This window comes from Patiria miniata, unplaced genomic scaffold (genome assembly GCF_015706575.1).
Source record: "Patiria miniata isolate m_02_andy unplaced genomic scaffold, ASM1570657v1 HiC_scaffold_14, whole genome shotgun sequence".
In the NCBI taxonomy this organism is placed as follows: Eukaryota; Metazoa; Echinodermata; class Asteroidea; order Valvatida; family Asterinidae; genus Patiria; species Patiria miniata.
In genome coordinates, this window is record NW_024037052.1 from 3,962,520 (window position 1) to 3,984,282 (window position 21,763).

General features: G+C 40.2%; 1 protein-coding gene across 2 annotated transcripts in view; it reads right to left on the reverse strand.

Moving 5' to 3' along the window:
- The window catches only part of LOC119721918 (myotubularin-related protein 14-like), a 29,893-nt gene extending 11,166 nt beyond the window's left edge, over window positions 1-18,727 (reverse strand). Inside the window, exons 1-11 of one of the 2 annotated variants that reach the window (XM_038191870.1) lie at window positions 18,403-18,727; window positions 14,328-14,384; window positions 13,151-13,257; window positions 11,089-11,197; window positions 10,603-10,678; window positions 9,163-9,232; window positions 7,985-8,116; window positions 7,201-7,345; window positions 5,739-5,813; window positions 2,576-2,639; window positions 244-329 (exon numbers count right to left, since the gene is read on the reverse strand). In XM_038191870.1, coding sequence (XP_038047798.1) covers window positions 244-329; window positions 2,576-2,639; window positions 5,739-5,813; window positions 7,201-7,345; window positions 7,985-8,116; window positions 9,163-9,232; window positions 10,603-10,678; window positions 11,089-11,197; window positions 13,151-13,257; window positions 14,328-14,384; window positions 18,403-18,495 — 1,014 coding nt within the window. In that variant the 5' untranslated portion in view covers window positions 18,496-18,727. Of the gene's footprint in view, window positions 1-243; window positions 330-2,575; window positions 2,640-5,738; window positions 5,814-7,200; window positions 7,346-7,984; window positions 8,120-9,162; window positions 9,233-10,602; window positions 10,679-11,088; window positions 11,198-13,150; window positions 13,258-14,327; window positions 14,385-18,402 lie in introns of both variants that reach the window. The other variant, XM_038191869.1, reaches the window with a different exon arrangement.
- Window positions 18,728-21,763: the final 3,036 nt, after the last annotated feature.

The window sequence follows — 21,763 nt, forward strand, 5'->3', positions numbered from 1 at the left end:
GAATGAGAATGTGTCCTGATGCTGATTTCGGGCGCAAATCCAAACATGACTCGGCAACTTTTGAAATGCAATTGAGATCCCAGATTATTGTTTTCTAGGAATAGACAGCACTCACTGAGCTAAAACTTCATCAGGATAGTTGTTCAGCACCTTCTTTAGATTTTGAGCACTTGTGTTGCTTTAAACGAAAAAAATTTTCACAAATGACATATGATATACTCTGCCGTTAACTAAAGCACTTACCGCCCATAATGTTAACCTGAGTAGTGACACAAAGAGAGGTGTGCGGTCCCAGCCAGAGATGCAGTGTACAAGAAGGCCTGTTTCTCCTGATATACAAATGCAAAACAAAATACTTTAAAAATTGACAAAACTAGCTTTTCATATTCTGATTACAGTTAAAGTCACTGATCTGCTATATAAATTGCATCTGATGAAGTAGTTGTAGCTACAAAAGCTTATGCAAACTTTTCGTTTTAATTTCTGTCAGTCATTTAAGTGCTGCAATACTTCCCCATAGATAAGTGTGATCAATATTTGTTACAATTTTAGGTATGTCACAAATGGCAGTTACGACATACATGTACTCTTTAAGAAATACTACCAAGAAATCTGTTTCAAATTAACAAAGTCATTTTTTCACTTTTTAAGCGTGTATGGATACACATGTACAATGAAATATTATCTGTCAGTTATTCTGGCAAAATGAGAACAAACCCCCCCCCCAAAAAAAAACACCCAGAATGGGGGATTTATTTTTCTTCGATTATCAGCTTTTTATTGATATTTGTAATCTTTCATACGTCTACTACACATATATTGAAGAAATCGTATAACAAATGTGAAATAAAGTGTTTTTGAGGAAAAATAAATTGGCATCTTTCATTTTCATGAATACAAAACTCGAAACTTTAAAGGCCTTTTTCTCAGTATTTTAGTTTTATGACATGTTGATACATATCAACTTGGAACAGCCATAACCTGTAAATGGAATGTCCAATTGAAGTGCAACAAACAGTATTGTAAGGAGAATTTGATTCTCTTTCCTTACACCCGCAAACTCTCTTTTCAACCTCTGCCCAGTTCTGTCTCATTATGCCAGAACGCCTCATGTATTTGAACCAGCACTCTGTACATTTGACGATACATCACTGTACAAACTGTAGACTTCTCTTTTTTGCAAAACCCTTCACTACGCATTAGTCTTAAAGGCCAATATTTCATAAAATTTCACACAAAGGCCCTGTAGAAACATTTCTATGTATGCGCTGACCTCAACATCCTCATATTGGGTGCATTCGTTTAGCTCACCCAGGTCGACCCAGGTCAGCCCCATGCCGTTCGATTAACTCTGACGTCATTCAGGGGGCTCAACCGGGTCAGCCACCACAGACCCTGCTTGCTCGTGGAGCAGAGTCAGTGGCGGAAATACATCACACACATGCGTTGTTCATTCCAAGAAATGCACAAAAATGGCAGCCGGACAGCGGTAATCTCAAGTCGACTTAAAAATTAAATTCATTTGAAGTCTAGAGGTAATTATTTAATGAGCTCATTGTGACTTTTTAGGCCACAATTCCAGCCAAACTTTTTTGAGTTTTGCAATCGACTGAAAAGCAGTATATCTCCAACTAAGACCTAATCTGAAACAAGCATTTTGTCAGTGGCTACGGCCACTGCTAAGGGCGTCACGTGAGGATCGTGATGGCCCGTGGTTTAGCTAGTGGTTAGTCGTGGCTAACCCGTCTGCCTTTACCCGAGTGGATCCAGGTGAGCTACTGGAATGCATCCATTGACACTACAAACATTCTCACTTGTGTTTAATATGGCAATACAAGGTGATGGTAATAAGGTGATGGTAATAAACACTGCACATGTTTGCATCATAGGCTACCACAAAAGGAAACTATACTTGAGATTTGAAGGTTTGCATGGTGGAAAGATACTAAGACAAGATAAGTTTGCGGTAGCACCATGTGAATAAATTTCATTTGTGAGTATGTGTGGTTCTGAAAAGAACCAGAGGGACTCAACGTTTCGAACAATATGCTCTGCCCGTCGTCAGGAGAATGAGGGATTCAAACAATGATGTGATGTTATAAGGATGGGTGCGGTGAGGCGTGAGAAGGGTGCAAACTGGTGAAGCTCGAAACTAGTGAAGCTGAGAAGGATGCAAGTTGACTGAGGGATGCTGGATGATCACTGGAGCGTGTCAGTACACAGTGGGGGGGGGGGGGGGGGGGGGGCAAAAGGGGAAGGAGCTCAGTGTGTAGGTGACCCACAGGTGAGAACTGAACCTAAGTTGTCCTAGGGTATAGGAGACCCATCGGACTTGGACTTGAGGATGGGGCGCCAGATGTCGCTGATATAGAAACCGATGTCTTGGGGCACAGTGTTATGTTTGATGATCTTGATGGTTTCTCTGATGAGTCCCTCCGGTTCATTTCAGAACCACACATACTCACAAAAGAGATTTATTCACATGGTGCTTCCGCAAACTTATCTTGTCTTAGAAACTATACTTGTTTATCTTTAGCTGAACTAAAACCCAAAATGAGACGTTCATCTGTTTTACCTTCTTTAACAACATGGAGGAAGAGCTTTAGGTAGTTCTGGGTGATTTTTACAAGGTCCCAAGACTGTGAATAAAAAAGAAAAACAAAGGTATTGTAAGCATAAACAATACAGGATTCTATTTTGAATGTTTAAACTTTTCATAGCAAGAAAAAAACAACTTAATGGACTTTTTTACTTAAAGGGAATGTACATCATTGGCTTTTGCTGTGATTTTCAGAAATGAACTATTTGAGAGGTTAGTATAATAAATAAAATATTGTTACACTGACATTTTTAAAGTTTTGTGTTCGACAAGGTTGGAAAAACCCAGAAAAACTCAACTGTTCAAGTAGTCTGGTTCCCTGACTCCACAAAAGATAAAATGGATCAATTTATAGATGATGGAAAATTGTAAGGCAAGGGAACCAGTCTAGCTGGCCTGCACCCGTTCATGAACATACAACCAATACCAAACAAAATTTGGACTGAAAAAATGGTAAATTTGGAGCAGTAGTTAAAAAATAGTTAGGTTTTTCCAACGCTGGTCGGCCGACCACCGTTGGAAATGTTTACAAAAATACCATTTTCTTGAAAATGACTTCACACCAGGTGCCATAATTTTACAAGATGCTTGAGACTGTCATTTACCAACATCCTTGTAAGGTATTTCGTAAAAACTTGGTAGTTTTATTTTTCGATGTTTGCAAATGTTGTATATTCCCTTTAAAGAAAATACATTTTATACAGCATTTGCTTTTGCTGTAATTTTCAGAAATGGACAGATTTGGGTGATAGTATTTTACGGAACATATTGTTGTGCTGACCCGTTTTAAGTTTTGTGTTAATGGAAAGTGAAAAAAAATTAAAAAAAATACTGTTTACAATGTACATGTATGTAGTCTGGTTCCCTGACCTCATGCTTTAGACGAAATAGAACAATTTATAGACGTCAGGGAATTGTTAGGTCAGGGAATGAGAACTGATTAAAAAATGAAAATCACGAGTACCTGAGACAATTTACCTACTCCTATCGGTCGAGAGCCCGTCACATGGGTGATTTTAAATCACTGATAAAACACTGGCTGCTTTTAAACACAATTCACCTTCGGCTTGGGCTATTATCAGTGACTAAACTAAGATTACGCAAGGAGAATTTACTAGGCGTAAACACACACGCCCGTAATTGACCCCGATCGAATGCGCTTTGCCCCAACAAAGCGCGGGTAATTCAATTCGCGTGCTCTTATGCAAACAAGCACTGTGCGATCCGTATTCCCTGTCGTTCGTTTCAGGCAGCGTAACATTGTCACGCAGCAATTTCCACTCGCGCACTCTTTAAATATGCAACTTTTTATTAAAACTGCTTCATTTTTCATAAACCGTTGTCAATGTTTGATGATTTACAGTCTTTGGTAGCAAACGGGGTATCAAAATGTAGCTACCAACATTCCCCAAATGTCTATATAAATGACGCTATCATAAGATGATCAGATTTAAAATTATGACCCTTCGAATGAGTGTGGACGTTCTTTTATTCACAAGTCCATTCACAAGGATGTCGCGCGCCGGCCCTTCATGTGGCTCGGGGTCGCTCCATATAATTTAAACTATTTGAGGGGTTAGTATAATAGATCAAATATTGTTACACTGACATGTTTGAAGTTTTGTGTTAAAAAATGCTGGAAAAACCAAGAAAAACAAAACTGTTTAAGTAGTCTGGTACCCTGACTGCACTAAATATAAAATGGATCAATTTACAGATGCCGGAAAATTTTAAGGTAAGGGTACCAGTCTAGCTGGCCTGCACCCGTTCATGAACATGTAACCAATAGCAAACAAAATTTGGACTGACCAAAAATGGTAAATTTGGAGCAGTAGTTGAAAAATAGGTTTTTTCAATGGTGGTCGGCCGACCACCGTTGGAAATTTTTACAAAAATACCATTTTCTTGAAAAGGACTTCACACCAGGTGCCATAATTTTACAGGATGCTTTAGACTGTCATTTACCAACATCCTATTAAAGGGAATATACAACATTTGCAAGCATCGAAAAATAAAACTACCAAGTTTTTACGGAATACCTTACTAGGATGTTGGTAAATGACAGTCTAAAGCATCCTGTAAAAATTTTTTGGTTGAAATTTACAACCGGGCAGTAATTGTGTGTCAATGCAACAGAAATCCATTATTTCTGTTAAAAGATGAAAATAATTAATCAATACGCCTAACAATTTTTACACTATATCTTCGCCGTCAAAAACATATATTTTATATAAGTCTGGAACACAAATTTGGCAAGATATTGGACGAGACTAAAAATCACGTTCTATAAATAACGAGCGAAAAACAAGGCCGATGCACTTAGCATCAAACTGTTGGTACGGTAAACAGTAGTAAGTAATATGGGAAAAGTGTGTTCTTCAAATTAAGGACCGACAAATTTATGACAATATAAGAATTAATTGAATAATAAAAGCGAAAAGGGGGGGGGGGGGGGGTCCATATCCGGTACAACAGGGGATGAACCAACAACAAAGGAATGCCTTCTTCAAAGTTCATGTGACTACATGTAGCCAGACCTGCCAACCTTTGGGATCGAAAAACTGTATTCTGAATCTCAAAAAGTTGTATTTTTCATTAAAAAAAATGTATTTTTCAAAAATATGCATATACGAGCTACAAATGTACATGAACATATAAATGTGGCTGCAATGCTCTAACTTTAATACATCTTTATTAAGTTATTAAAAAATATGACCTGAGGTCTCCCTGCGGGTGGTAAACCCAATCAAACAGTTAGAATGAATAAGGATATTGATCATATACCTCATTCATAAACAAACTTGCTTCATGCATTTGTACGTTGATTTAGCCGATTTTATCTAGCATAATCTACACTCACAGCCGCTTCGAACTTGGATTTTTTCAGGTGTGTCAAAATGGTCAAAACCCATATTTTATGGGGGGAAAACGTACGGTTGTATTTTCAACAAATTCCCATATGAAATACAGCAGAATCGTACTAGTTGGCAGGTCTGTGTAGCTTGTGTGTTGACCGGGGACTGGGTAACTTGTGATGGACTCGTGATGACTTGCGATTCCGTCGCAGGTACCTCGATCACAACGCTGTTCCTATTGATTTTACAGATTTTCACAAGTGAGGGTGAAGCATCAAACTTACCCTGTAACTTTTCCAGTCGATACCCAGCTTACTGGAAAGGTTCTCTGGAATGCTTAGTCCGGCATCAACAAAGTCCTACAACAAGATACATCAGTCAAAACACTGAAATGTACACACAACCATGTTTTACTATACTCTTGGGGGAAATAATAATAACAATAATACCGAAGTCTTATATAGCGCACGTATCTACCAACAATTAGGTAATCAAGGCGCTGGAAATTATGTCTAGTATTAGAGACAGGTAAATGAAGTACATGAGAAATATGAGACCCATTATGTAGCACCTTATAAGGGTTTACAAGGTGCTGCGGCGCATTAAGCAGCCACTGCCAGAAACACCGGGGTAAACCCTTTCTCTTAGCAATAAGTGTCACTGGGTTCTTTAACGTGCATTACACAACACACGGGACCTATGGCTTTACATCCCATCCGAAGGACGAAGCAATAATAGTCAAGTGCCTTGCTCAGGAGCGCAATCACCATGTTCCCACGGTCAGGATTCAAACCCATGTACCACAGCACACGAGTCGAACACCGTAACCATTGGACCACAGCACCCCAATGTGTCACTTGACATATATATTTGTGACCTGTTCTGTCAAAAGCAGACGCTTCTGGGCAGAGGTTGAAATCAAGATAGGGCAAACAAATGCTGTGGGGTGATTTTTTTTTGATTTTCTAATTCTTGCATATTTGTTATCCTGCACATGTCTAAAATATACAATGAAAGTTTTAAACAATAATTTGAACTCTAAATATAGTTTTTTTGATGATTGGCTAAGGTATATCAATTAAAGAAATTACTGTTTTGTGATGTTTGTGGCCATTTTCTCCGTTTTCTACTTTTCGACACAATGAACTTCAAAATAGCATAACTCTGCGCAGGAATGACTGGTTTCAAAACTTAAACCACCAGCAAAAGGCAAAAGAACTTTTTGAAACAATATGCAAAAATCTCATTTTTGACTTTATGCCCAGAAAAGTCTGATTTTGACAGAACAGGTCACATTTTGGAAATGGCTTTCTTTTAATGTTTTCTTCATAATGACAGCAATGACAGCATGCAAGAAAGAATAATTTCACAGGGAGTTTAGTGCCATTACTATCTTTAAACCACGTAGGCTTTTCCACAATAATTTGGTCAGTTTCTTTTTGGATAGCTGCAAATGATCTACTCTACCTTTAAGAGCCTTTATATAAGTGGTTCGGTAAAATAATTATTTGTTTATCGTAAAATCCTGCTCAAGGGCATCGACAAGGTTTTTGACAAAGACAGTGCTTCAGTGCTGGTCAGACTACAAGGATATTCAACTCAAGCAATGAAAATCATTCAGATAACTTTAAAAACTAAAAAGGCCTGGTGTGTTAATCCAAGCAGAAATTTTAAAAGAAATCTAATGGACTTCCTAATTGTGTTGGTGTAAAACGATAAACTTTCACAAAGTGAGTGTTCATGTACCTGACTCCAGTCGTAGTACAGCCCCTCAGCATTGAAGCCGTTTTCCCTGTAATCTCGGAAGAACTCACAGCCGGGGTAAGGCACAGACACAAGGTCGAAATCGGCATACCGATGTTCCTTGTCCACCTTCTCTGATGACGAAACACTGAGTAGCAGGGCAAAAAGTTTTTCCAAAACAGTCACACAATCATTTAATTAAAGACATAAACATTAGTCTCATCTTAAAGGGGCACTAGCCCTGAAATTTCATGTTTTGGATTGTTTACCTATCCTATTTCAAACACCTGGTTGAAAGGAAACCAACCTAATGTCTTACCGTTCGCGAGAAAAGACGGAAAAAACCTGGTTGTTTACATCGGACACGACGGAGTACGAATACATTTTTCCTGTCGTTCTCACTGCACGATATACACGTGTGTCTCAGGAACAGCAATGGCCAATCGCCAATGCACAAATTGTTGGTTTCTTTGATGTCCGCAAGAGTTGAACACTTTACGGATGAAATCACAACTAGCACACAAACAGCTCAAGTTTTTGGGGTCGCAAAAGTGGACCCCGAAATTCGTTCTTGCATGCATCATACAGGAATAACACAAAAACGCCCAGTTTTTAAAGGATAGTTGTGTGGATGTTTATATCCTACTTTTACATGTTCTTTCTGATTAACATCATCTCATTCAAAGTGCGTTTTGTAGCCCAATTGGGCTGTTCCAGGACCCAGTGTCCCTTTAAGTTGGAGGGCATACAGGCCTATTTAAAATTTTCTGAACTTTTCTAGACTTACTTCATACCAAACTTGACTTTCTTGTTTTCCACCATCAGATCAGAGATGCAGCCCACTGAGAGCATCTTCAGGAGTTTGATGTCCTGGCCTCGGAATCGGTCAAACAACGGCCACTCATTGCTGCCTGTACTACTGCTGGGGTTATCAATCACAAAATGACAACAGTTATAACCAAGTCATTTTTTTCCAAGTCAAAGCAAGTCCCAAGTCAAATATTAGCAAGTCAAGTCAAGTCAAGTCTCAAGTCCATTTTTTTCCAAGTCAAGTCAAGTCAAGTCCCAAGTCAATTTTTTTTAAACTCAAGTCTCGAGTCATTTTCAATGATACTAGATGCACATACTACGTACGGGAACCAGTTTATGTGTTCAACGACAGAGCTGGAGTAGAGTTTGGAATGGGGTTTATCAAAGCGTGCATCATGTAAGGAGTTCTAAACATTTCTTCATTCAGTAATCAGTTGTTCAATGTCACAATATAATTTTTTCTTGAAATGTATTCAAGAAACGATGTAAAACTTAAAACAGGCGCTAAAAATCACCCCATACAAAATGAATGGATTCGTCCATAACAATTTCAGCATCATTTTGACTGTTTTCGAAGAAAGTTACATTCGCAACTTGAATTTTGACGTTACAAATCAGCATCTGTTGCCACAAAGCAGCATTTGTAGCGCTCCAGTCGGACGACACACGGTGGGTTGCATACTCTCTCAAGTGCTGGGGGAAAATGTTATCATTGGCCGGCGCATGCTGCCGGGCCATGCATTAACTTTTAAGGCCGGGGACCGGACGGGGCAGCCGGCAGCAATTCCCGGCGTTTATTTCTCATCATCAATTTCCATATTTGTTTGTAAGAGTATCAACTGTGAATGATTTGATATAACTTTTGTGGCCCTTTTTATAGCTTTCGTAGTGTAAATGGAACTGGTTCAGAGCATTTTGACTAGAATTTGGAGGCCTTACAAAATTGAAACCGCTGCGGTCGGTGCGGCTTATACGCCGGTGCGGCTTATATGCCGACTTCAAATCTTAATTTGCAGATTTTTGCGTGCTGCGGCTTATACGCTGCGCGGCTTATGTTCCGAAAATTACGGTACATGTATGGGTTTATATATGGCTTCTCATAAGCTTTCACTTTTGTGATTATTTTAAATAAAAACTCCACAAATTGTATGATACCTGGTTGGTGCATTTTGTCTTGCCAACAAATCTTCGCTGTCGGTCGCTTGAGTTCCCAAACTCTCTCCACCTGGTAATAACAAAATTATAAGAAAAGATCCTGCTTGAAATGGGGTTCTAAATGCTGCAGAATGAGCTTCAACAATCTTCACTGAATGTTTTAACCCTAACCGCCCTGAATCCTTCAAATTTCTCTTTGCCAAAGTGGAGGAATTTGGAGGATTGAGGTTACATGGCAAAAGTGCGTCACTGATTTCACAGGATGCACTTTGTCAAGGTCTTGGGCTGGACCTTGTGTTGTTTTTGCTCAGCCATGTGTAAATATAGGCCTGGATTATGCTTGAAATCCTCCGTTCTGCTCCAGGATGTCACTGGACAAGCCTCAACATATTGACAGTCACTGCCGCATAATTTTGCAGGATTCAGGCAGTGGTCATCCCTCCACGGACCATATTCAAGAAATAATGGAGGAATTTGCAGGATTGAGGCTACATGTATATGCTATTTTTCCATGAGGCCAATTGGAGGATTAAGCTTATGCACATCCTAGCAAATAAGGCCTAAGGAGTTACATGTAGGTTAATAAGGGAAAACTGAATGCTTTGCATTTTAAACAATAGTTCTTGTACAGTTTTTCCAATGACGGTTGGCCGGCCATCATTGGAAATTGACACAAAAATTTCAATTTTCTTGAAAGTGACAGCACACCAGGTGCCATGATTTCACAGGATGCTTGAGACTATTATTCACTTGCAGTCAAGTAAGGTATTTCATACTAATTTGGTAGGTTTGTTTATTGATGTTTGCAAATGTTGTATATTATCTTTAAAACAGTTTCAAATAAAGCGCAATTGTAGTTAGTCAGTACGGTTTAATAGTCAGTGTGTTTTTGTTTTTCGAAGAATAATTTTAATAATGCAAGTCTACATTGCCTGACATGTATGTAATAGCAGCGTTGAATAGTCCTAGCCCTGATTGACAAAACAAAAATGTGTTTAAACAAATGGACAAAACCACATCAAACATAAGACCCCCCCAAAAAAGTCTCCGGTTTCTGGTATGCGCGCGCGTCGCCGTAGCCATGCGCGTCGGCAAAATGAAAAAGGTTTTTTTTCAATGAAAGATGATGTCTCAAAACCGCCAAACTCACTGGTATGACTGGAATCCTGCTACTGCACAATTTTAACGTGTTTTTAGATGGGGTTATGATCGAGAATAAGCTTTATGTGGCCTCTCTGGACTCCCATATATTTGCACTAAGTTAAGTCGGGCACCATTTGCAGTCATCAGCCGACATTTGAAGCAAAAAAGTCAGGAAAAAAAAAAAAGAAGCCGCGTCGCCGCACCACTTTTTGGACAAGCTCCATACCAGAAACCGGAGACTTATTTTTTTTGGCCTAACAGCCCAACGGCACATATAAAACACACTGAAATGCTGACCTGAAAAGAAATAATCCAGCCCAGACCGGCCGTAGATTTCTGGTCCACCCGACAGCGTCGCCGATCTACAGATGTGCTACAAAAACAATAAAGAAGTTTCATCTTCAAGCAAACCAGCAATGTTTCTGTCTAGTATCAACGTAAGTTACATGTAAGTCAGCATTTATGTCTGGTTTCCTTGATATAGGATACCTCCATATTGAAAAAGTTTGGGGATTTCGATGGATTCAGGACAGCAAGCCTAGCGGTACTGCAGAATTTGATGGATTCAGGGTACCTCCATATTGAGCAGTTGGGGGACTTTGATGAATTCAGGATCTCAACAGATTTACTCCTGGCTAACTGGTGGATTCCGATGGACTCACTGGCCACCACAATTTTGTTTGCATGGCAAAATTGATGGATTTTGGCGGATTCAGGATACTTTCTAGTAAATATACCCAAGGGGTTAGGGTTAATACATGCCAGGCAGGACATTTACCGTACCTTTCCTTCATACATGATGATGGGGATGACAAAACGCTGCCTGCATCGGGCAAAACGCGACTTCAACATCAGCTCACGGATCTTCTGAATGTCATATAGAGGCTCAATGCTGGAACAGACAGAAAATAGGCTGTCAGTTTGTAAAAAAATAGCTAGAGGAAGCAACTCCATTTTCCCAAACCATCAGACAAGTCTATGAACATTTCACATGAACAAACTGGGGTCAAAGGTCATCATGGGGTCACTGGGGTCAAAAAGCTGATTTTTTTAAAACTCAAAACACTACTTCCAGAAATAACACAGCACAATCACGTGACTCATGCATGAACACGAATTCGTTGGCTCGCAGCTTCTCAGATCCGATCGAGGTTGTTTGGAATGTGAGAAAAGTTGGAGGACTTCTGTGAGCTGATGAACATTTTCAAATTGATCTTGCAACCAGCATGCATAGAGGATATATTTTTTTTTGACTTAAAGGGAATATACATCATTTGCTTTTGCTGTAATTTTCAGAAATGGATGGAATTGGGGGGTTGGAAAAATATAGCAAATATAGTTACACTGACTTTTTTGAGGTTTTGGGTTCGAAAATGCTATAAAAACGAGAAAAACAATCATTTTCCTGTAGTCTGGTTCCCTGACTCCATTTAAGAAGAAACAGAGCAGTTTACATATATTGGGGAATTGTAAGGTCAGGGAACTAGTCTAGCTGGCTTGTACCCGTTCATAGGTGTGTAATCGATTGCAAACAAGTGCGATGGTCAACTGGGGCCAGTATTAGAAAAAAAAGCCAGTTTTTTCCAACGCTGATCTGCCGATTAGCGTTGGAAATTGATACAAAAATACCACTTTTCTTGAAAATGACAGTATACATGTACCAGGTGCCATGATTTTACAGGATGCTTTACACTGTCATTCACTAACAGTCCAGCCAGGTATTTCAAAATGATTTGGTAGTTTTATTTTTTGATGTTTGCAAATGTTGTATTTTCCCTTTAAGACTTCACTGGTATGGATACCAGTGTAGGTACATAACTGAACTGCCTATAGCTTATTTGTTAGTTTTGTTTTAATTAAATACGCATTAATAAGGAAGTCAATTCCAGTTCCACTACAAGGTGGCGCCGGTGGGTGAATTAACTTGTCAACACACATTATAAACCACCTGTGGGCCTATTATGTAAGTGATTCTCAGAGAGCGGGAGTTTGAAAAAAAATTGTCTCCGTTGTTGACAATGCAAGGGCTGGTTTGTGCAGTTTTTGTTTCTAATTCACTTTATGATGTGATGTAGACCTCTGCCCAATATCAAAGATCCAATAAGCAGTAAACAGTGCTTAGCAAAGTTATGCAACTAGCAAAAATCAAGCTGGAAACCAGTTAGAAAAGTACAAGTAGTGTACATGTACATGTACATGACATTTCAGCTGGTAACTTAATTTTTGCTGAGCATATACATTGTATTTTCTGTGTTTTACAACTGTCTGTGTAGTCTAGGGGCTAGATGTTAGTATGGTTGATACGCAATAACCCGCTGCCGTAATAACCCGCCACCGCGAGAGGGCGTTATCATGACCAACCAATATCGCCCACGAACTCGTCAGTAGCAACGTCTAGGCCAAGTCCTAAAAACTAGTGTGCATGCGCGACTTCTGCAGGCAATTACGGTCCGTTTTCAGTCCCGAACATACTGCACACAACAAAAGAGCTGACCAGTGAAGTTGCACAAAACTCTTGCTGCATCTTTTATGTAACTGGAGGAAATTTGAGAGTTTGCTTCAAAACTACTATGAATTTTGTTGAATGCGCGCTGCATATATTAGGCCTAACAGGTGCGCGCGCATTACACAACCAATAGGAATTGACATAGACATTGTTCCTGACAGGCTCGTGGGTGATATTGGTTGGTCGTGATAATGCCCTCTCGCGGCAGCGGGTTATCGCTGTGGCGGGTTATCGCAGCGGCGGGTTATCGTGTATCAAACCGTAACAACGTCTAGCCCCTTGACTACTGTCTGTGCCCAACAGGTCATCAAGGTTAGGCAAATTTTGTCGTTGACGTACCTCTGTTGAGTTTTCTCGTCCTGTCCATTGCCCGACTGCATGTACTCTAGAATGACCAGTTTCTCTGGGTAGTGACCGCACAGCTCACCGTTGGAATTGTAGATCACCTGTCGCATTATTGGACAAATCACAAAACAGCTTAAAGCCTGGTTCATACTCTGCGCGAAAGCGAAAGCGAACGCGAATTTGTGACGTCGTGGCAAGTATTCGCGCTGCGAATTCATAAAAGTTGAACGTCTTTCAACTCGGGCGAATTTCGCAGCGAATGTTTTATGACGTCAAATTCGCTTCGCATTCGCTTTCGCATGAAGTATGAACCGGGCTTAATAAGTCTGTATAGCTAGATATCACCAAAAAGTACAGTTTGCCCCCCAAAATTATCGCGATGCAAAATCTTACACATCAAATGTACATGTATGTGCTACCGGTACTTGTACAATGTATGAACATGTATGCTAACTCCAGGGGAAAACACCCCCCCCCCCAAAAAAAAAAACACCAAAAAAGCAAGCAAAAGAACAAATTTCAAAGTCTTAACCCTAACCCCTTGAGTGAATTTACTAGGAACCTTCCTCACTCTTGCAAAATCCAACACCATATGGTAAGGTCTACACCCAAACTCTTGGACTCAAATTATGGTTGTATGCCTAACCCCAGTAAAGCATTTCAGTTTACCAATGCAGTACTCACTCCAACAGATTCCAAAAAAAGATATGCAGTTGGGTTTTGAAGGGTTGAGAATGGTTAGAGTTAAGGAACACACCAAATGTCTAAAGGAAGGGATATAAAAATAGGACGGGAAGCTCTCAAAAGTTTTGCTTTTTTATCAGGACAAAATTCCTTTAACAAACCCTTAGAACCCTCCCAGATCTATCAAAATCCATCAAGAGATTTGTAGGATCAAGCAACACATATTTATTGCTTAAAATAAAAATTCAAGGAAGTGGGTGTGCCATTGGTTCCTCCTAAGTGGAGGATTTCAAAGGGTTCAGACATTTCTGAATTTCAAACTACTTGACATTTCTGAACATGCTGAATATTCAGGTTTTCAAAATGCCTCAATGCAGTTTGAGAAAGTGCCATCATAAAAGAATCAAAATATAACACTTCTTTGTAATCCATTTATTATATCCTTTAATTACATTTGCAACTTTGAAAGAAGCCTACATGTACTTACGGTGTACTTGTAGTCCTTTCCAAACAGAGCCAGGCACTTTCTCTCAATCAACTCCACCTGAAAGAAAGTAACATGCCTTGAACACTTCAATGAAACCATGATACATGTAGGCCTACTGGTAAATCTCTAGCCATACATGTATATGTAAACAAAATCAGAGGATGTGGTCGGTCATTAAAATCAACTTAATGGTGAACTTCCTTTCATTCCAATCACACACAGGCCTTGAACTATACATGTATACATGTACTTCCGAGGATGATTTTGAATAGTTACAGACCTGCAGCCAATTTCACGAAACAGTGCGACAAATTTATTGTACAGCTGCGCAATAAAGTTAGATCGATTTCACAAAACTTGGCGTAGCTGCGCAACGTTTCAAGCATCTTGTGTGGGGATGATAACAGCATTTACGATGGCTCTTTTCTTATGATTTTGTTCATTTATGAAACAGTTATTGTATCACCTCCTCCCGCAATTTTGATAAAAAGTGTTGTCCAACTTTCTTTGGAATTGTGCGGCACCTCTAAATATTCTGTCACAACTAAAATAGCAATTCATTGACCTCAAGCACAAAACTGTGATTGTCTTGTATCAACCTTGATAAGTTGTGTAATGGCAAGCTCCACGACGATCACGATTTGCTAGTAAAACAATAAAGGTCATTTTCTGTCGCTACGCCACAACTTACGCCACCTAAAATGATACCGTGCAAGTTATGCCATAATTTGTTGTGCAAGCTGCAGACTTACGCACTAGGAATCTTTCGTGAAATTGTCCTGACTGAAATGTTGCTCAGTATGAGATGTTACACAACTTATGCAATAAATTGTGGTACAAGTGGACTTATGCCGTTTCGTAAAAATGGCTGCAGGCCCCCTACAATGCCTACACTAATCAATACTTTCGACTTACATACAAGGGACAGCAGACATGGGGTAAACCAGACATTTACCATCATCATACTTAGTTTCAATTTTTGTCTTTTTTCCCCCTACAATCCTATTTAGCGATTATGCAGTTATATGGGCCCCTATTTCATTTTAGTCAGGGGCATGTTTTACAGTGGTAACCCAAAACTGGTTTAAAAGTTTTTCAGCGTTTTAACATTTAAGCAACTTTGGAAAGTGCAGTTAATACACCTGGTCGTCTCCTATAGCGACCGTTCCAAACAATGTCTGGTTCCCAACTTCGCCGTGCAAAACATATGGGAGATTTAGGTGAACATTTTCCAGTTGAGATTTCTCAGACATTATAGAATAAATAAGACTGGAAATGGGACAGTGCTTCGTAGCTGACTGTAGTCATCCCTCAGAATGGCACGAATGCCGTTATTTTTATTTTCCAACGCGTGAAAAACGATGAAAAAGTGGGCCCATGCTATTGCTACATAAGTTCAGGTTTGTGTGGAACCGTCCTCCCGAGCAACGCGTAACCCGGCGGTGAATGACATTAGCACTTCTACGGCGTATTCACTTGTTATCCGCATACTTCACAACCAAGTTTCCCTAACTATCAACCAATGACAAACCAAGGCGATCGTTGTGTCTCTAAGTCTAAATGTTTTTTTGTTCCTTTTGAGATTAACGCTTGCTGTCTCCATGGTCTCTACCCCTGGAACTATGGGTCTTGCTACACAATACCCATAGACAGGCATATCAACGCAAACCATGCTGTATATTCTATCCTAGCCCCATAAATGTGACCTATTTACTGGACTGCCTCCGTAAACATAGGCCACATATCCACATGTACAAAAACGGGTCGCACTTTGCCAAATTTTGATTTTCGCATTTAGGCTTAGTTTGTAGGGTTTTTTGGCTTTAGAAGCATACTCACCCTCTTTATTGGCTAATCAGAAAGTGCTGCCTTTTTCAGATGTATATTTTCCGTGAAATTTCCAGATTCATTTTTACACGTTTGCGTATCAAAATTTCAACATGAAATTTCACAAAAATTAGACATCTGAAAAAGGCAGCACTTTCTGACTAGCCTATAAAGAGGGTGAGTATGCTTCTAAAGCAAAAAAATCCTATAAACTAAGCTAAATGTGAAAATCAAAATTTGGCAAAGTGCGACACGTTTTTGTACATGTGGATGTGTGGCCTATGTTTACGGAGGCAGTCTAGTAAATAGGCCACATTTATGGGGCTAACTCTATCCTTAATATACAGTCAACCTGGAGTTGAGGTTTGGAGCAGCCGCTGTATATTTTACCCCAAGACTATGCCAAGTACTTCTTGACATACTCACGTTCAGTTCACTAAAAGTATTTGGGTTGAATTGATCCCGATGGTGCAAAAAAATGATGAAAACAGTCCCATTTCAATACTGAAAGCATTCTAGTTGTCTTGCTTTCCGCGACAATGCACCAGACGAAAACTGAACCCACCTGCGGCGCCTGAAAGCGGTGTGGTACTCACATACATCGCGCGCGCAGATTTTTTTCAATGTCATCACGTGATGAATGCATTTACATAATCAACCAAACAAAATGGACGACAGCCGTTGGAACTGGACATTTTTTTAAGGACAAGCCACCGAAATCGTCAAGGTTTTTCACATTTGTTTTTTTTGCGGTCTGTTTCAAGTCGATCATTAGCTTCGTGAATGACTGCTGAATGTATGAGGTACAGGTATGTAAATGAAATCTGGGGTGGGATATTAGAGGTGACAAATTTGGGAGGCCATTCTGGAAGGGTCTCTTGCTACCACACTCTAGCTCCCTAGTTATGTCTCCAGCGCTACATGTGAATAAATATGAGCATGTCAGCTGGAGTTACTCTAGACCCGTGAACGTGGCGTTGTATACAACGCCACGTTCTTGTTTCATTTCGAACCTGGCGAAATCGATCCGACATACATAATTCCGTATGGGTGTTGAGTACTCACCTAGAAATCTAAATTTGCCCGTCCGATTGTTTAGGCTGTGTAATTTCGACGAAATTTGCCCATCAGTAAAGACCCATACGAACGTGTAGAAATTAGATTTTAACCTGACCCTGACAAATAACCCTGGACGCGTCTGAGTCGCTTGGACAGATTGACGGCTGTTTCATGTCGCAACCCCGAAAAAAAAAAACCCGCAGACGATTGGCTGCTCGGCTCATCTCGTGTACAATATGTGTGTGCACACACACGCAGGCGCACGTGCGACCGCGTGCGGTGCGGTGAGAGAGGAAAGGACTTGAAACTTGTCTAAGACGATGTCTGTTTTAGCTGCGACAGTAAACAGCCGTCGAATCATACGAAAATAAAACGCAATGCGCATGCGTCAGTTGGGAGAAAATGGCAGCTAGCAGTAGCGGACGTACTTCATGAACCGGGGCCAGAATTTTCCTCAATTTTCGTCAAATGCAAGTTTTGACGTACAAATAGAATTCAAGACAGCTTCATATGTGAGTACTTATTACATGGGCAAAATAACGTCCAGTGTGTGTAACGGAGGGAGTCAGAGGGACACGTTCGCCAGGTTCGAAAATAGACAACAGCGTGGCGTAGTTTACAAGCCACGTTCACGGGTCTAGAGTTACTCAAGCTATCCGCCAGTTACAAAACATGCAAAACAAGCAGACATTTCGCTGAACTGGATCGTGGGTAATGCACTTTGAGCGGTTTCCAAATTTCTTTTCCCCGACAATGAGGTGTTTCACCTTAATAATGCGCCATCTTGTTCACGGGTCAAACAGAACACACGTTGCTAGACGCGGATGTGCATTTTGGAATGACAGCATGATGTCTTGCAATTGGAAGCTCCAAAGTTTTCCATTGAAGATGCGTACACAACAACATGTGTAAAATTGCCCCGCGGGGAAGATGGGGCATATTTTTATTGAAACACCTTATTCAAGTTATTGCAAAATGATAGCCCTTCAAATTGGTGTAACTTGAAAGAAAATATTAAAAAAAAAAAAAAAAAAAAAAAAAACATGTTTGGTTACTGTTGAATTTATTTTTATTTAAACAAGTGTCCGGAATTGACGATGATCCGGAACTGTCGATGATCCGGAACTTAACTGTCGCCATGGTCGCACTGACTGTGGTGTAGGCTAGGCCTACATACATGTACCGGTACCTTGCTCGATGTCTCCCGTGCTTTGTAACCGGATTTACAGAAGATAAACAGCAGTTGCCGTAGTTCGGAATCGCTGACCAATCCCTCGCCCATACTCGCTGAAATGCGGCCCGTGTTTTCGTGAGCAAATTTAGTTTATGCTAACTTAACACAACCAATATTAAGTGACAGAAGGTTCTTGTTTTAGTGATGACTAGTAGTACTAATTAGTAAACAAATCGTTGATTCAATCCATCATTATCCAGTCATCATCTGGTGCTAGCTCTGCCCACCAAATCATGCAAATGCACTGCATCATACTCGTAAAGTGCACTACTGACTGGTACCAACACCGTTATCACATGATAACACGTTTAGATTATATTACAGGAGTGTAGGTCAAGACTTTCTGAGTTTGCCAATAGAGGGCGGGCTTTACTTTCTGACCAAATCACGTGCGAATCAAAACTTATCACTGTGGCGCGCTTCCGGTGTGGCAGGTAATTCTGTCCCCCCTGGTAAATGTGTCCCCCGGACAGATCTACCGGGTCGTGACCCGGTAAATCTGCCCGGGGGACACTTTTACCTAGGTAAACCTGCCCCCTCTAAATCTGTCCCCCTGCACGACGTTAAAGGTGTCCCCCCTGGTAAATGTGGGCCGTGCAACGTCACAAGTCTAGCACCCAGACTGTATATTAGTGAAGTTATTAACTGTTTTTGCGCGGCGCCTTGCTAAATTCGGGAATGGTGCTTACGTCAAAGCACAACTCCCGTCGCGTTTTGATGACGACTTAGCCTTTCGCCCAGGCCTTCGTGGCTTATTAGAGCGGCGGAGTTGCGAAGACCCGAAGCGACAGGAGCAAAGATTAAGTCAGCACGCACGAGTGGCAAAGCCACGAGGCCTTTTGCAACTTGATTTTGTTGAATTATTCATAGTTTTTATGCAAATAAGAAGCGTGCTGAAGGTTAACCAATCACAACGCGGATTTTGCCTAGTCGCTTCCATTTTTAAAAGAAGGGTGAGTAAGGAAACCGTAAGAGCAAATAACTGTAAGTTCAGATGAAAAATAAGTTCATACCCTCAAATAATTTGTTGAAATACCTTTATAAGTAAAGTTCAAATAAGATAATGTAATAACAATTACGCAGTCACGATCTCGTGGAAAACTAGACTCGCATTTTTTGTTTTTAAATTTTGTGCAAGCATCCGACGTGACGCGTCAACGCGTCCGCGTCGACGCGTCCGGGTGGTAGCCACGCACGCACGAAAAGGCTGATGATTGGTTGGAATTTTGCTACCCTGTTGGGGTAGCAAAAATCGAGATTATAAGGAAAAACATAAGAATTTCTCGACAAGTTGCAAAAGGCCCTCGTGGCTTCGCCACTCGCATGTGTGGTCTCCATCTCCAGTCGCTTCGCGTTCGCCGCTTTGAATGCGGGCAAGTTATAAAGCCACGATGGCGTTGGTGAAAGGCTAATGACGACTCGACTTCGGGAGCGAACGATTTGCATGGTGGGCGTGCGCGCGAGTGTACTGCACCTACGGGGGGCGCCAGGGCCGCGGCCGGGGACAACAGTGCACCAGCAGCAGGCCTGCGGCGCGGTGACTATGGCGTGTCAAACGTTGCAATATTCAATATTTTGCAATATATATGTTGGATGTTCAATATGTGTTTATTATCTTTTACATTTATGTGCGATGTTCAAAGTGTGCGATGTTTTTCATTATTTGCGCGATGTTTAATATATTTGTGCGATGTTTTACAATATATGTGCGATGTTCAATATATGTGTGCGATGTTTTACATTTATATGCGATTTTCAATTTATATGTGCGATGTTTTTGACGATATATATGTGCGATGTTTTCAATATTATGTTCGATTTTTGCATTAAATGTGTGATGTTTTTCGATACAATTGTGTGTGTTGTTTTACAATATATTTGCGATATTCTATATGTGAGCAAGGTTTTACACATATGTTTGACATTTCGAGCTATTTGTATTCGATGTTTCATCGGTATGTTTGCATTCGATCTTTTGCAATATGCATTTGATGTTTCCCTTTTCATTCGATGTTTCGTTAAGAGTCAAAGTCTGGTTACTAGACCGCGAAAGTCTGACTATTTTGCCTAAAGTCAGTGTATGAGACGTCAGGGGATCGCGTAAAGTGATTAGAGCCAGACCTAAACGGTAAAAACCGGAATTGTGGGTAATTCTTTAAGCATATGCAAAGCGTTCATCATTGTTTGGGCAGTACCCCCAGCTATGCCTGTACTACCCATAGTGTTGTGTGCATCATCTATGCATTGAGGAGTGCATGACACATGGTCTGAGCTCTAAGGCCGATGTGCACCTGTCCCGTTTAATGATCCAGTTACCTGATAATTTGTAAGCATAAGCTGATGTAAAATTGGGCAAAATTAGGTGTTTATGAAAAAAAATCAAATTGTAAGGGGTTGACCTTGCATTTTTTTAAAGCAAATTCGGGACAAATCAGATGTTTCTGGAAAATTGCAGATTGTATGGGGTGAGATGTTTATGAAACATTTCCAATTGTAAGGGGTGAACATTGCATATTTTAGCGAAATTGGGCAAAATCAGATGTTTCCGAAACATTTCAGATGTAAGGGATTTACCTTGCTTTTTTTTGTGAAATTTTGCAAAGTTAGATGTTACGAAAAAATTCAAATTGAAAGGGGTTAACCTCGCATTTTTTCAAAGCGAAAATGGGAAAAAATCAAATGATTCTGGAAAATTGCAGATTGTTAGGGCTTAACCTTGTATATCTAGCAAAATTGGGCAAAAAGAAATGTTTATGAAAAATTTTAAATTGTAAGAGGTGTACCTTGTATATTTAGTAAAATTTGATAAAATCAGATTTGTATTAAAAATCTAAAATGGTAGGGGTTAACCTTGCTTTTTTAGCAAAATTTGGAGCATATTTTACTAAAATTGGGCAAAATCAGATGCTTCTAAAAAATCCAGATGTAAAGTTTCCACAAAAACAGCTGTTGAAAAAGAGCCCAATGTTGAACTTTACTGAGTCTGAGGTCTATCGAGGGGACGATCCTTATTTCAACTCCCGGAGATTCGCTGACAGTCTCTATTTTTCTTTTTTAAGAAAGTCGAAATAGCTGAAGAGGGAGGTGAGAATCTATATGTGCCCAGATACAAAGAGAAGAAATCTACGCGTCTGCCTTTTGAAAATACACAATCGCGGTGTTCATTGTTGCGTAATGATCCGCCTAGCACAAGACTGTTTTGCACATTAGGCTGTGTTATGCAGCTTCCTAACAAACCAAACACACTGGGCTCATTATATTGACTTGTTTTTACCCATTAAGGTAAAGCAAATGGACCCAGTAATCTTCCTGGCGC